Source organism: Oryctolagus cuniculus, chromosome 13, assembly GCF_964237555.1.
Source record: "Oryctolagus cuniculus chromosome 13, mOryCun1.1, whole genome shotgun sequence".
NCBI classification, from domain to species: Eukaryota; Metazoa; Chordata; class Mammalia; order Lagomorpha; family Leporidae; genus Oryctolagus; species Oryctolagus cuniculus.
The window spans coordinates 70,255,454-70,270,153 of record NC_091444.1 but is presented as its reverse complement, the minus strand read 5'-3'; the positions used below and the strand labels follow the sequence as shown (position 1 = coordinate 70,270,153).

The 14,700-nt window shown below is 48.7% G+C and overlaps 1 protein-coding gene across 10 annotated transcripts in view; it reads left to right on the top strand.

The window, feature by feature from the left end:
• The window catches only part of CAMK1D (calcium/calmodulin dependent protein kinase ID), a 464,674-nt gene that overhangs the window by 423,483 nt on the left and 26,491 nt on the right, over positions 1-14,700 (top strand). For all 10 annotated transcript variants that reach the window (XM_051821552.2, XM_051821553.2, XM_051821551.2 and 7 more), the window contains one exon: positions 1,186-1,261. In XM_051821552.2, the coding sequence (XP_051677512.1) occupies positions 1,186-1,261 (76 nt within the window). The remainder of the gene's footprint in view (positions 1-1,185; positions 1,262-14,700) is intronic.

Sequence of the window (14,700 nt, the reverse complement as noted above, 5' to 3'; positions counted from 1 at the left end):
AGCTGATGGCAGGCACTTCACCCAAGTCCCTTTGGAGAGGAAGTTAGTGCAGAGGCCACTCCCGCTGGGTCATGTTGGCCACGTTCTGTGGCCTCTGTCTTCTTACCTGTAATTTGGGAGTAATGGTGGTTGTGACCGTGGGGCTTCCCCTAAGCATGTTTGGCTGAATCAGTGCTTCCACGGCCCTCCAAGCGCATTCAGCCTTCTCACCTATCCTATTGTGATTTTTCTCTATCCTGTTAACTTTTTTGGGAACGTCTGTGGAAGACACCAGAGTCGGATGTGTTTGGGGGATGGGCACAGAGGAGATCTTACTTTGTGGATAGCATGGCTGTCTCTTGTATTGATCTCATCCTTGCACACATATGTATTGATTGCCAATACCTCCAGACACTGCTGGTCACCAGACCTTGGCTAGCGGGTGGTCTGACTCAGGCTGCAGCCATGGGGGCAGGAACAGGTCGTGCAAGAAGAATACAAAATGAGCACAGAGTCCCAGAGTGGCTGGCTCTCACTGCACAGTGGGTTAGAACCAAGGAAGTGAGATGTGTCCTGGTTCTCCGGGGAGAAAAGGGAATGAGAGTGCTACCAGGTAACCCACCTCCATCCACAGAGAATGGGGGAAAAAGGAGCCCTGGAGCAGGAGCCCCGAAGGCCGGGCTGCAGAGGGGAGCTCTACTGCTCTGTGCACTCCGGGAAGACAGAAGGCGGAGGTGTCACCTTCATGTCCCTGTAATACCTAGCAAAGCCTGATACCAGGGCCAGAAATGGTGCCTTGAGCTGATTTCCATGTGAAGCCACTTGCAAGTGTGCACACCCCAAACTGAGTACTGCTTCCTTATGTCAGTCTGGTCTGCACTATAGTGCTTGACACAGCTGTAAGAGCCACGAATGAAGCACTGGATTGATCAGTGGGCCATTCATTGAGTTCAACTGGTAATCTGCCGCACAGAAAAACACACATGCATATGCACACGTGTGCACACACACACACACACCCTCCTCATTTTGCTTTCTAATTAGAAAGATCCACAAATAAAATGGGTCCTATCTATCTACTCAGTTCTTAGAAGAAAGTTCAGTCTGTGTAGCACACAGAGAAGAATAAAAAAAGACAACGGGGAAGTGTCTTCAGTCTCTTGCATTCACATCAGCAGGCTTATGTCTCCTCTTTGTCGTCCCCAGCTCCTGAAGTTCTTGCCCAGAAACCCTACAGCAAAGCCGTTGACTGCTGGTCCATCGGGGTGATCGCCTACATCTTGTAAGTATCGCCTGCTGCCTCTGTTGCTTCCTTCCTCTCCCCTTCTTTGAAAATCGTGGCAACATATGCATAGCACAAGAGTTACCATTTCAGCCATTTCACAGTGTTGCATAGCCACCATCACTGTCCATTTCCAGAACGTTCATTAACCCAACCTGAAACGCTGTACCTATTCGACAGTAGCTCCTGGTAACCACTGTTCCAGTTGTCTCTGTGAATTTGCGGATTGCAGGCACCAACCGTAAGTGGAATCACATGGAATTTGTCCTCTTACCTGGCTTATTTCACTTAGCGTTGTGTCTTCATGGTGCATTTGTGTTGTAGCCTGAGTCAGAGGTTCCTTCCTTTTGAAGGCTGAATAATATTCCATGGTCTGGATAGACCACGGCTTATTTATCCTTTGTTAATGGACATGTGGGTTGTTTCCGTCCTTTGGTTACTGAGAATGACACTGAACATGGGTGTACAAATGTCTGTTCAAATCCCTGCTTTCAGTTATTTTGGGTATTGAAGTGGAGCTGCTGGCTAATATGGTAATCCTGTGTTTAACTGGTGAGGAACCACCAACAGCCAGGCACAAGGATTCCAGTTTCTCCACATTCTGACCTTCATTTGTTATTGTCCTTTAAAAAAATAATAGTAGCTACCCTATGGATATGAAGTGACATCCCACTGTCGTTTTGAGGCACATTTCCCTGATAGCTAATGATGCTGAGAATTTTTTCATGTGCTACCTTGGTCTACAAAGGAAGTCCGTTTTTGAAAATGTAATGAAAATCAAAATCTAGCCATGGATTCCTTATTTCTTCTCATATGCCTGTCTCCCTAACCCAGGAAACACAGTCCTAGACCATAGCCTTGAACTATTTCAGGATCATCAGTTTTTTTTTTATTGTTAATATTTTGTGTTGCTTGTGTCTTCTGTAAAACTGTTGTGAATTGCAAGTTCCCTGTGCAGTCCTATATCAAGCACTCAGGATGGAACACACTTGTAGGGCAGGTTTAGGCCAGCTGATTACTGTAATTGCTGGAGAATGAATGTCCCCTCCTCCTCACCCCCAAGGAAGGGACATTGTCTGGCAGACAGAGCCCCTTGCTCATAAGGAAAGACTAGAGGAGATCATGACGGGAAGGTCCTTTCAGCCTGACGTGCTGTCCTGAGGAAGAGCTGGAAACATCCTCCTGTGTGGGCTTCGCCTCACTATCTAGGAAGCAGAGGGGCTCTGCCTGGTCCATTCACCTTTTGTAGTTTCGTGCCCATTCAGGTGACAACTGCCATTGATTCTTGGCATTACTGAAGGAGAATCTTACCCATTATAATACACTTGGCCTGGAGGGCTCTGGGTCATGGAAGTAGGTGAAGGCCAGATGGATCTGAGCTCTGAAACCCATGTGTTACACATTTTATAGAGTGCTTGCCCTTTCAAAGCACACTGACCATTTTCTGCAATAATTTCACTCTTTCGGGCGAGACCAGGGCAGGCTACAGACCCTTTTAAGAATCTCATAAGAGCTGTGGATCCTCCTAGTGAAATTACACGCATGCACACACACACACACATTTTGCATACCATTTTAGGTAGTTTCCTGGGTAAGCAGAGGCTGGGCACTGGCTAACGACTCCCTCCATAAATTGTCAACTAAAATTCTTACAGAGGTAGCTACTTCACCTTACTTGACTGTGAAAAGTTTAAGGTAGTAAATGATTGGCCAGTCTCCTTCTGGCAAAAGGCTGAGGCTGGTATTAGCCATCTACCAGAACGTTCCCTGGGATCTTTTTCTGTCTCATATTTTTGTTCCTTGATTGCTGTTTGAGCCTTTAGCCACTACTCTCTGAGCCTGCACTAATGTTATAGACTGCTGTTTGGGTTTGTATGTAATTATCGTCCTGGAGAGAAATAATTTTGTTTAAGGTATTATTGGTGAAGCCATGAGGAGGTGCATATTGACAGGAATTGAGATCAGTAATTTAAAACTGAGAAAGGGTGGCTTAGTCAGCCTAGGCTGCTGCTACAAAAAATGTTGTAGAGTGGGTGGTTTAAACAAGAGACATTTCCTTTCACAGTTCTGAAGACTCCAAGTCTAAGATAAGGGGCCAGCCAATTTTGGTTCTGGTGAGGGCCCTCTTCCTGGCTTGTGGATGGCTGCCTTCTTGATGTGTTCTCACTTGGCAGAGAGAGCAAAAGCAAGTTCTCTGGTGTCTTTTCTAAACCAGTCACTGGCAAATAAAATGGCCAAAATGAAGCAGGTAGTGGCATTGTGGATGAGGGAAAAACCCCAAGAGAAATCTCAGTTCTGCTAGGTGAAGGAGGAGTTATTCAGCAACTAACCATGCTCCACAGTTAGGAAAATGCTGGAAAGAAACCCCGCGTGGTTAGAGACAGAATCAGAAAGTGACACTCAGACAGCAAGTACCAAAGCCAAGAGAGACTCAGAAGAAAGTTTGGATGCTAAGCCCGAGAGTTACAGGAAGCCAAGGAAGCATTTTGAACAGGGCTGTGCCCGCATCTGGCTTATATGTCAGTATCCTTCGGGCAGCTCTTTGAAAAGGTGGGCAAGGGCAAGTGCAGAGGGTGGAACCTGGTGAGGAGGCTGTCATCAGAGGTGTGGTGATAGCTATGTTGCTTGGGGAGGCAGGCATTGATAAGAGAGGGGTGGAGAGACTTGAGGTGTTTTGGATGTAAGAGGTGAAAGAGAAGAATGTTTCAAATATAAAGTCGGCTTTGGGGCTCAGGCAGTTGTGTGGATGATTAAGAGCACAGAAAGCAGAAGATAGAGGATCAAGGTTAAGGAGTGAGTGAGATAAATTTCATTTTGGCCACACTAAGCTTCAGGCCCCTCCGAAATCTCTGTGTGCACATGTGAAGAAGAGGTCTGAGGAAGAGATACTGGCACATGTATCTGGGTATGACTTCAATGGTGGTGCGTCCAAACTCTTAGAATTACAGGAAACATTGCAATACTTGCTAGGATTCAAATATGCTAGTAAGCAAATACCATATTTCTTCTGTCTTCAGTGTAAAATTGATAAGCTTATACTTGAGCACTAGCATTGCCCCAGAGATGAGTCTCAAGTCAATAGCATGACTGTGTTGTCTTTTGGGTGGCAGATGGAATTCTGTTTTGCTTGATACCTCTCAGAGCTCTGAGGGCCCTAAGCAGAGAATGAATGGACTCTGGGCATCACAACTGTGTCTTGTAAGAAAGTCAGACCCCTGTAAGTAGGATACAGAGCCCTGAGTATCATTTACTACATAGTACAGCTGTGCTTGGTTAGCCACCAGCCTCATATTTATCATGATCTTTAGGTTAATCTACTTATAAGTCTATCTTGTCTCACTATGTACATTGTTAGTGCTCTGATGAGAGGCATCAAATCCTCATCATCTTGATGTCTCTGGCACCCAGCACAGTGTCTTGTGTGGAGAAGGTACTCAAGAAATGCTGATCAGTTCAATGCTGGTAGACTGACGTGCACAACCACAGGATTTTGTAGAGTAAAGCAGTCATGGAGGACTTGGGTGTTCAGGAGGGCCATGGCACTTCTCAACTTCTGTCCAAAGGTGAATGAGACTAACCCAAGTGGGGAGAAGAAACAAGAGCACCAGTGTAGGGGAGGCATGCAGGCACAGGGGCAGGGCTGACAAAGACCTGGTACATGTCCTGGGATCTGTGTTGGTGCTGATGACCCAGAGCTGGCACTAGCTGAACCAGCATAGAAGGTGTGGGTCTCCCACTCAGTGTGTCCAACTGACCCACCATGGGAGAATGGCTGCTTCCCATCCGTGGCCTGAAGATGTATGCAAGGCCACTGAGCAGGCCGTGACCAGCATGCAGTGCACAGGGAACCCGGCTATCCCACAGTGCTGATGAGCTGTGATGGGAAAGAGCTTGGGCCCTGCGGTTTTGTGGAGCACAGCACTGTCATCTTCATTGAATCTACCTGTCACGATGAGGTTTGAGAATGGAGCAAAAGTGACTGTGACAGGCCCCGACACCACATTTTCTCCTCTCTCCCTGCCGTGTAAACATTGCTCAGTTTGCCAGTGCAGATCCTTGACAAATTGGCTCTTTTTCTTGGTATCCTCACTCATTTCTGTTATCCATCATTTGGAAAGAGAAGTAGCTTTTCCTATCAGCAGCACTCATTTTTTTTTTTTATCACACATATCATGGGTTCCTACCCTGCCAGGAATCTTCCTTGAGTGATTAAGACTTTCAGACAACATCCTTTTCTCTTCTGCCTGAGCTCCTGGGAAGGATTGAGTGAGGATGGAGCATGTTGATGTCCAATGTGATGGGTTTGGCTCAGCCAAGACAGTGCACATTCCAGAGACATAAATTTCCCCACTCGTGGTGAGAATCAGCATGTCAGGGATCCAACCTAGTTCTGTGATCGAAAGTAGTCGCCTTTCTTCTTGGAACTTCAAGGAGATTATTTAATGATGATTTTCCTACATATTATGCTCAGGGGTGCAGCAAACTGTGGAAAACTACACTGACTGTTTGACGATGGAAAAACCGAAACAGTTCCTAAGGAGATTCCCACTCCTAGACTGAAGTAGTCAGATCACAGGCGTGAGAGAGGCAGCTGGGCCGGCCTGGGTGGACTTGGCCGTGACCTCCAAGCTCTGCATAGAAGAAGCTCTAGTCAAAATACTTATGGTAATCCCTGAGTTGTTTTCACTGGCCTCCCACGTTGCTCACTTTGGAAAGCAGAGAACATAAACATTGATTTGCCTGGATATACAGCTGAATTAGCTTTGTCGGTGGGGAACTGGGAAGACCTAATCTGAATGCTATGTCCATTTTCTGAGGGGAAGGGTGATCCTGGCCAAGGCTATCCCAAGCCTTTGAAGAGGTGACAGTTGGCTCCTTACAGAATTGCCTGGGTTCCAGCAGGGAACGTAAAATCCAGTGTAATCACTGGGCCCCAGCCCCAAGCCTGGGAGTTACAGCCAGTGCGTGGGGAGTGCTGACAGCAATGGGGAGAGATCATTGGCATTGCCAACAGGCAACTGTAGTCTCACTGTATTTGTGAGCTTTGCCAGGTGGAGCATGCTGCCTCACTTGGCTATCCTTATCCCACACACTGGACTTTTACTTTAGAAGTGAAGAAACTAGGGCCTGGTATTGTGGCTCAGCAGCTAAGCTGCCACCTGCAACGCCAGCATTGCATAGTGGAGTGCCAGTTTGAGCTCCAGCTGCTCTGCTTCTGATCCAGCTCCCTGCTAATGCACCTGGGAGAGCAACAGAAGATGGCCCAAGTGCTTAGGCCCCTGCTACCCATGTGTGAGATCAGGATGGAGTTCTTGGCTCCTGGCATCAGACTGGCCCAGACATCTCTCTCTCTCTCTCTCTCTCTCTCTCTCTCTCTGTCTCTCTCTGTCTGTCTCTCTCTCTCTCTCTTTCATTATTCCTTTCAAATAAATCCTAGGGGGAGAAAAAGTTTAGACACTGAATCAGATCTATTTATTCTTCTTGCTTAGTTGCTCCCCATGAATGGATTCATGCTAACAAGACTCAAAAGAGATTTAAAGCAAAACAAAACAAAAATGAGTTGTGGTAAATTGTAGTGAGATTTGTGCCCCATGAGGTGCTGGGATGTGCCTGTCAACAAATAAGCGATTTTTCTCCCATACTGGAAATGCTCCATGAGAAGCTGCATCAAACCCAGAATTTTATGGGCAAGGACTCAGAGCAGGGAAGCCGGGTGGTTTCAGGGGTGTTCAGTGAGTCTGTGTTCTGCCATGGGACACCCTCCTTCTCCTCTTCCACGGAGTGTCTCTGAAGCAGCACAGCTCTTCCTTGTGGCTGCTCAGACATCCCAGCTTGTGCAGTTCGTACACCCACCATCTTCTCCTGCTTTAAAAACCAGTCACCCAGCACCCCGCCCTGTCTGTCACCCCAGCTTCATCGATTTTGTTAGCAGGCACTGACTGATTGTAGTAAACTGATGGCATGCCCAGGACTTTAAGAAAGGTCCCTCATCTGCCTTCTGTGTTCTGCATCCTGCAGGTACATCCTGTAGGTGCCAAGTGTCACCTGTAGGTCTGGAGTCTTGTATGCAAGTCTGGCTTGGCCATATTTCGGCTTTGGATGTGGGACCATGGCCCTTTCTCCACTACTTCAGAAAAAAGACATGACTTATTGGCTTTGCCCATTGGTTTACCCACCCCCCTTCAAAGTGCTCTCTGGTTTCCCAGAGTAGGTGCAGGGCTCTGTACAGCTGTGAGGGGGAATTTGACAGGCAGCATAGTCAAGAAGAAATTCTCCTTCCGATGGTGGTAGGAGTGACTTCTTACAGTGTTGGAAGACAGAGCACCCAGTGATACTGGGGGGATTGTTCTGCAGAGTCCAGGGGATAGAGAGGGCACCAGAGAGGGAGGAAGAAGCTGGGAGAGGGAGTGGCTTTTGCACCGTGAATGGCAGATGGCACAAATGGATGAATGGCCAGATGGAAGAACAGTTTACCTCTCCTGCTGTCTTGTTTTCATCCCAGCATCATCTCCTAGAGACTCTCATTCATTCAGAAGCTAAATGCTTCATGATCTCCTACCTGGAAGACAGGGGACTGGCGTGCATTCGTGTAGCTACATTGATTGAGCCTAATCTGTGTCAGGCAGTGTGATGGGGCTGTGCATAAGTTCATTACCACCCAGGCCTCTGAGGCGCTTCCCTGTGACAGACAGTAAACAGATGAATTACAGTCGAGCCTTGCTGGCTGTCACCAGAGGGGAGAGAATTGCTGGGGTAGCTCCCAGGGCAGAGCTGTGAGCTGCCCATGGCCTGAAAAAGGCTTCAAAGGAAGGGTGACAGCTGGGTTGGGGGGACGGAGAGGAATCTGCCAAGAGACAGCCAGTCCAAGCCAAGGAGATGGCTCTCCTCACTTAGTACCTGTAAGGCCGTCACTCGCAGAGATTGATGGTTTAATCCCTCAAGACCCAATTATCCAAGGATGTGATGGCTGCCTGTGTGTGAGAAAAGATGTGACACACAACCAGAAGCATAACTGCAAAAATACAATTGGAAAGAGTGGACCCAGCTTAGAACATTTGACATCTGAAACTTGGGGATGGGGAAGATACCATCTCTGTATTGTCAGGATGTTTCATTTCCCCAGCATCAGACGGAACACATGGAGGGATCAGGAGAGGTCTCTATTCTGATCTTAAATATTTACTCTTGGAAGTGTGTGGCAGCATGGAAGCAGGCGAGAGGCAGTGCAGTCACAGTGGAAAGAACAGGAGAAAAAAAAAAACTCAGAGGGAAATGGCCAGCTCATGGGCAGGTGGCCGATAGCAAGATTGTGGAACTGGGGCAGAGTCTGTGACAAAGGGGACTAGAGCTGGAGGCAGAGCGAGACCCTGCAAGGCAGGACAGACTGGGGGTGAGGGGCGGTCCATGGGAACATCTGCAGAGGGGGCACCGATCCAAGGTCCATGATGCAGCACTGGAGAGCGTGGAGCCTCGTGACCTCCTTCTGGCTTCTCGTCTTGTGTTCTGGTCAGGCTCAGATGTCCAGGGTGAAAGCATAAAGAAAGGGCAGAGGACACACAGGAAATGCAGTGAAAGGCCACAGGCGGTGGAATGCAGGGACCAAGGCCTCTTCCAAGTGCAGTTGCTCATCCGCATGGGTGCAGAACTGCTTAGTCATCAGAACTTCTAGATGGGAAGGAGGGAGCCACATGTGCCACATCGCACATGAGCACCTGTTGGAGTCCCAGCCGCTTCACTTCAGATCCACCTCTCTGCTAATGTACCTGGGAGAGCAGCAGAGGGTGGCCTAAGTGCTTGTGCCCCTACACCCATGCGAGAGACCCAAATGAAGTTCTAGGCTTTCCCAGGCACATTAGCAGGGAGCTGGATTGGAAGCAGAGCAACTGAGACTCAAACTGGTGATGCGATGCAATACGGGATGCCGGCATCACAAGCAGTAGCTTAACCCACTTTGCCACAAAACCAGCATGTGTGTGTGTGTGGTTTAAGATTTTTTTTATATCTTTTTGAGAGGTAGAGCTACAGAGAGAGGGAGAGACCGAGAGAAAGGTCTTCTACCCACTGGTTCACTCCTCAGGTGGCCGCAGCAGCTGGAGCTGTGCTGATCCAAAGCCAGGAGCCAGGAGCTTCTTCTGGGTCTCCCATGTGGGTGCAAGGGCCCAAGTACTTGAACCATCTTCCACTGCTTTCCCAGGCCATAGCAGAGAGCTGGATTGGAAGTGGAGCATCTGGAACTCAAACTAGTACCCATATGGAATTCTAGTGCCGTAGGCAGAGGCTTACCTCACTATGCCACAGCACTGGCCCCTGCATGTGGTTTTAATATGTGAACCATTCATGGTTTCTCTGCCCTGCTGTGTTCTGAGTTTGCAAGGAGGGAGCTCTGGCAGTGCACATAATCAAAGGGCTGGTTGATGAAGTAACAGGATTATGTTTTTATAGTGATTCAGGTCTCACTGATCATTCCATTTTATAAATCCAAATAATAATGCTAAAACCTGTTTTGCTCACCAAGCGTGGGCCTTGCAAATATGTACAAAAGGTTTATGAGCTTTAAAAGCTTTGCTTTATTATTTTCAAAAGTCTGCGCAGAATGAGATGACTAAATCTCAGATTCCTTAATGCAGTCCCCAGACATTCAATGCATCCTAGTTGAATACCTGCCAAGTATCAAGTCAGAAGGGCAAAATTGTGGCTGCCCGGAGGTCGCGCTGTAGCAGACACGCTCCAGCACCCAAAAGACCAGTGCCCAGACTTGATTGATTTTGCTGGTGTGTTCTTGGAGACCCCCTGAGCCTGGCTTGGTCTCTCTCTTCTGCCAGATAAATGGCGGTTCTTCCTTAGCCAGCATGCCTGCGAGTGAAGCATTCTCAGAAGCCTGAGCTATTCTTAGAACTGAGGACTCCTTGGCAAAGTATTCGGAAATATCAGCGCACAAAGATTATGGCTTTCAAAGCAGGGGGAGCACATTCTGTCATCATACTCATAACACAGTGCACAAAATAACGAGCTAGGGTGGCGTCTCACCCCACCCCCCACCCCCCACCCCCCATTGCAGTCTGGAAGCTTGGAGCACCATGCGTGATCTTCTGTGGAAGGGTCTGAGGCCTCACATAGCTTATTGGACAACACTGCTGATTCAGGTTCATGGTCAGAGGGGGAACGTGACACTGAAGCCCCCGGGGCTCCTCCGCTCCCCTGTTGCCCGGAGCATTCTTCCTGCCCTTCATCTTCAGAATGCATTGGCTGAAGGAGTCTGGAGAGGATTTGGTGGGGCTGGTGGCTTGGAAAAGAGAAGGGGCACGGAGTGGATCCGGTGTGTAGTGATTGCTATACAACCCCACTTCCATGTGCTGGATTCCTAGTATCTGTCTGTCCACCCGTCTGCCTGTCCATCTGTCTATGTGTTTTCTAAATCATACATGAAGATACTTCAAAATGTTTGTGGGAAATGGAATTAAAAGGTAAGTATTTTGGTGCAAATAAATAATTATGTTTGAAGTCCATAACTATGTGAGGTCTTCAGAAACTTCATGGAAAATGAGTTCCATGAAAAAAAATGCATGATGTCAACATTTTTTGTGCCAAAACTTCTTTTAATTCCATTGTCCAAGTACCCACACATGTTGTCATATAGTCCGTGTCACCAACATTGCGGTATTTCTGTAAGGGGGCTGTGTTATCCCCATTTACAAAACACACGGCGACTCAGCGAGGACACGTGATGTCCCTGTGGTCCTCTGCCAGTGCTTGGGAGAGCCAGGCATCATCGCCCATGCCCTTCCCTGTGCGTCCCGGGCTGCAGACACTGCCCTGAACAACTTCTCTCGGCAGCACACTCCACTCCTGTGCGTGAAACCCACTTCATTCTTCTCTGGAGCCCTAAAAAGTGGAGGGCTCTGGGTTGCCATTTACTACTGACTGTTGAGTTGTCAGTGTGCATGGTTGCACTCAGAGACTTTTGTGTAAAATATGTAAGGGGCAGGAGTTGTGCTACAGCAATTAAACTGCCATTGGGATGTCTGCATCCTATATGGGAGTGCCTGGCTTTGAGTCCCTGCTCTGTTTCTGATCCAGCTTCCTGCTGCTGCAGGAAGGCAGCAGATGATGACCAAGTACTTGAGTCCCTGCTACCCACATGGGAAATCAGAACTCCTGGATGGAGTTCCAGGGTCTTGGCTATAGCCTGGCCCCACCTGGCTGTTGGGGGATTTTGGGGAGTGAACCAGCAGGCGAGTGATTTCTCTCTCTCTCTCTCTCTCTCTCTCTCTCTTTCTCTGCCTTTCAAATAAATCAATAAGTAAGTCTTTTTTAAAAAAGGGAAAGCAGCACATTTCACAGGCACTTAGGAAGTTCGCTTATGGATGCACCCCTTTCTTTCCTTGCCCCCTGGGTCAGCGAGGCATGCCCGAGCACGTGCCCAGCAGGACTCCCTGGAGCCTTTTCTCTTTCACCCCTTGCAGCTCAGCTTTGGGATGCAGTGTGGAGCAGACTGTTGGACACAATCACATTGAATTAGGCTCAGTGTAGATACAAGTCCCTGTCCCTGTCTCCCCCATCCCTGTCCCCTCCGCCCTCAGATCTGACAGCCAGGCACGTGGGTAGAGAGCATCAGGCATTGTTTCTTACAGTGCCTAGGACTCTGAGCTCTCCTTTCTATCCTTTGCCCTCTGATTGTGTTCTCTAGCATATAATATATGAAAACACCACGATAGGAGATTGTAGACAGGTTTGGAAAGAGAATGAGGCATTTCCTACCTCTGCAGTGACATATCCAGCTGCCTGTCTTAATCATGACTCGGCTCTGGAGTTGAACCAATGCCAGGGTACTTCAAAACGTTCATGGAAAATGGAGTTAAAAGGTAATTTTATCTTGGCACACAAAAAAATTTGAAATCCATGCATCCAAGAAGTTTATGGAAAATGTATATTATAAAAAAATCTATGCATGGATTTCAAATTTTTTTGGCACCGAAAGAAACTGTTTTAAAAAATTTCCATTTTCCATGAATTACTTGGAGTTGAAATTGTTCTGCCCCTAGTAGCCTCACAGTGGCCTAACTCTCAGGCATTCACATCCACATCAGGAAATCAAGCATTGAAAAACTGACCTCATAAGTAAGTACGCGTTACATGGAACCATGTTTGTGCATGATGTAGCCAGTAGATAGTGGCTCTTGTCCTCAGTAAGTGCTCTGCTCATCCTGTTTATCTAACGTTGTGATGTGTGTCAGTGTCTCAAGTTACAGCACTCCCTAAGGGTCTGGGTGGAAGGCTCCTTTGCTTTTCTAGATCAGAGGTCTCTGGGCACATGCCCAGGCCAGCCACCGGCCCCGCCCTGAGACCCATCCCTTTGACTTTCTGGGACTCAGCTCGCCAGTCTCCTAAGGGAAAGTTTGGGCCAGATGATGCCTTCCGTATACCAGATTAAAGTCCTGTGACCGTGCAAGTGCCCTGACTGTGGAAAAAGCTTCTCACTACAGATTGTCCAGCTTCTGGCTTGAGGACTTGGGCTGTGAGTTGTGTGGCCAGGTGCTGTTAAGAGGAAAGCCAGAGGGGTGGATCTGTGTAGGGAGGAAACTGTGGGCGCTGACAGACCTGGGCTCGGGGTGGGGGGCATTCATTGGAGGCTCCTGTGGTCATTCCTCTCTGCCTTGAAGGGTGTCATTGGTAGCAGGTGTCATTGGCTGGGATTATTACCCTAGGTGAGATTTGGTTACATATTTCTTTCCCAGAATAAACACCCATTCCCATTTCAAGGTGTTCAACTCAAATTCTTAAGTCAGCTTTAGTATGTGCACACACCCACACAGGTGCACAGACTTAAATGTTTCATATAAACACTGCCTGTTCATCAAAGAGCAGTCAGTCAACAGATACTCATTCAGTGGCACTGAGTGCTAATGGAAGGTACACAAGAGACACTGTGTCTGACACAGCCTCCATCCTCCTGGAAACTCAATGATCGGAGTAGGAAGGTGAGTGTGGTAGCCATGACAGTGAGCCGTGCCTTGGGAAGGAGATGGGACTTGAGCCAGATCGTGAGGAATACCAGAGGCTTGGAGGGAGACCACAGAAGTGTCCGGGGCTCGCTTCCTCCCGAGACTCGCACTGAGCACCTGCTTTATGCTGGGACTGCAAACACGGACGAGGCACTCTTGCCACCTCGAGGGTGCTCCAGGTCTAAAGGGAGATTGGATGGGGACGCAGACAGACAGAAACCAGCACACGTGCCTGGGAAGCTGCGAGAACACAGAGAGGTGCCTGCCCTGGCCCTCAGGGGCCTCAGGAGAGATGTCATGGAACAGGACGGAGCTTGGCACGTGAGCAGCTCCGTCCTCCAGGTGGGGGAGAAGAGCACCCCAGGTACAGAGAACAGGGTGTGGAAAGGAAAGTCTCGACTGAGGTGAGATGTGCAGCTTTTTCAGACCAGCTCCGAGTGACCTCTCCTCTGTCTGTTGTCTGATATTTCTTGTTTATTATGTGTGTTTACTGTGCATTTTGAAGTTTAGTACTGCGCATCTACCCTGACTCTTGTTCCCCAAATTAGACCATAAGCACTGTGAGAGGAAGGGCTTCATCTCATTCCGTGCCTAAGACATTGTTGATGCTCAGTCTGCCTTTGGTGACAGCCAGAGGACTGCCTGGCTGGCAGTTTCTCATCTCTGTCCCCAGCAGGACACCTGAAGGGCCTGTGCACCAGGAAGGCAGATGTGGTTCAGGAGAGAGGGTCTTGGGGTGCACAGGCTGTATCTACAGCTCCCCCTGCCCCACCCCACCCCGGGCCTGTGCTCACTTCTGGATTAGAAGCTAAGAAAGAGAGGCCAGCTAATTAGAATTCATTGGAAACCTTAAAAGGAAAAAAAGTCAAGAACCCCCCACCCCCCGCCACAGGGAAGGATCAGTTTCCCTTCGTGCTGGGGGTTTGCTGGCACAAGCGAAGACACACAGGTGCACTGTTGTCTTGCACAGCCACCGTTCTGTGCCAGACGACTGAGGATTCCAGTCCTGGTGCCCCTGCACAGACACCTGCAGGTGCCAGGCATGCACAGGAGACCATGCACAGGAGACCACTAGCAGCAGTGGGGCCGAGGATCTGGGCGTAAGCCTTCCCTTTCTACTCGGCTGTATTATTTGAAGTTTGTAGCGATCAGCAGCAGTTACCTTTACAATTTTTTTTAAAAAAGGAATGAGAGAGAGAGGGAGGGGGGAGAAGGAAGGAAGGAAGGACGGACGGACGGAAGGAAGGAAGGAAGGAGGGAGGGAGGGAGGGAAAGAGGGAAGGAGGGAGGGAAAGAGGGAGGGAGGGAGGGAAAGAGGGAGGGAGGGAGGGAGCTGCTCCAGAGATACAGGCACATCGGTTTGGGGAGGGTGTGGTAGAGCATCTTCCGTGTTTATAAGCTTAGCAGGTGGCCTTGCTGGGCACCAGCCTGAATCAC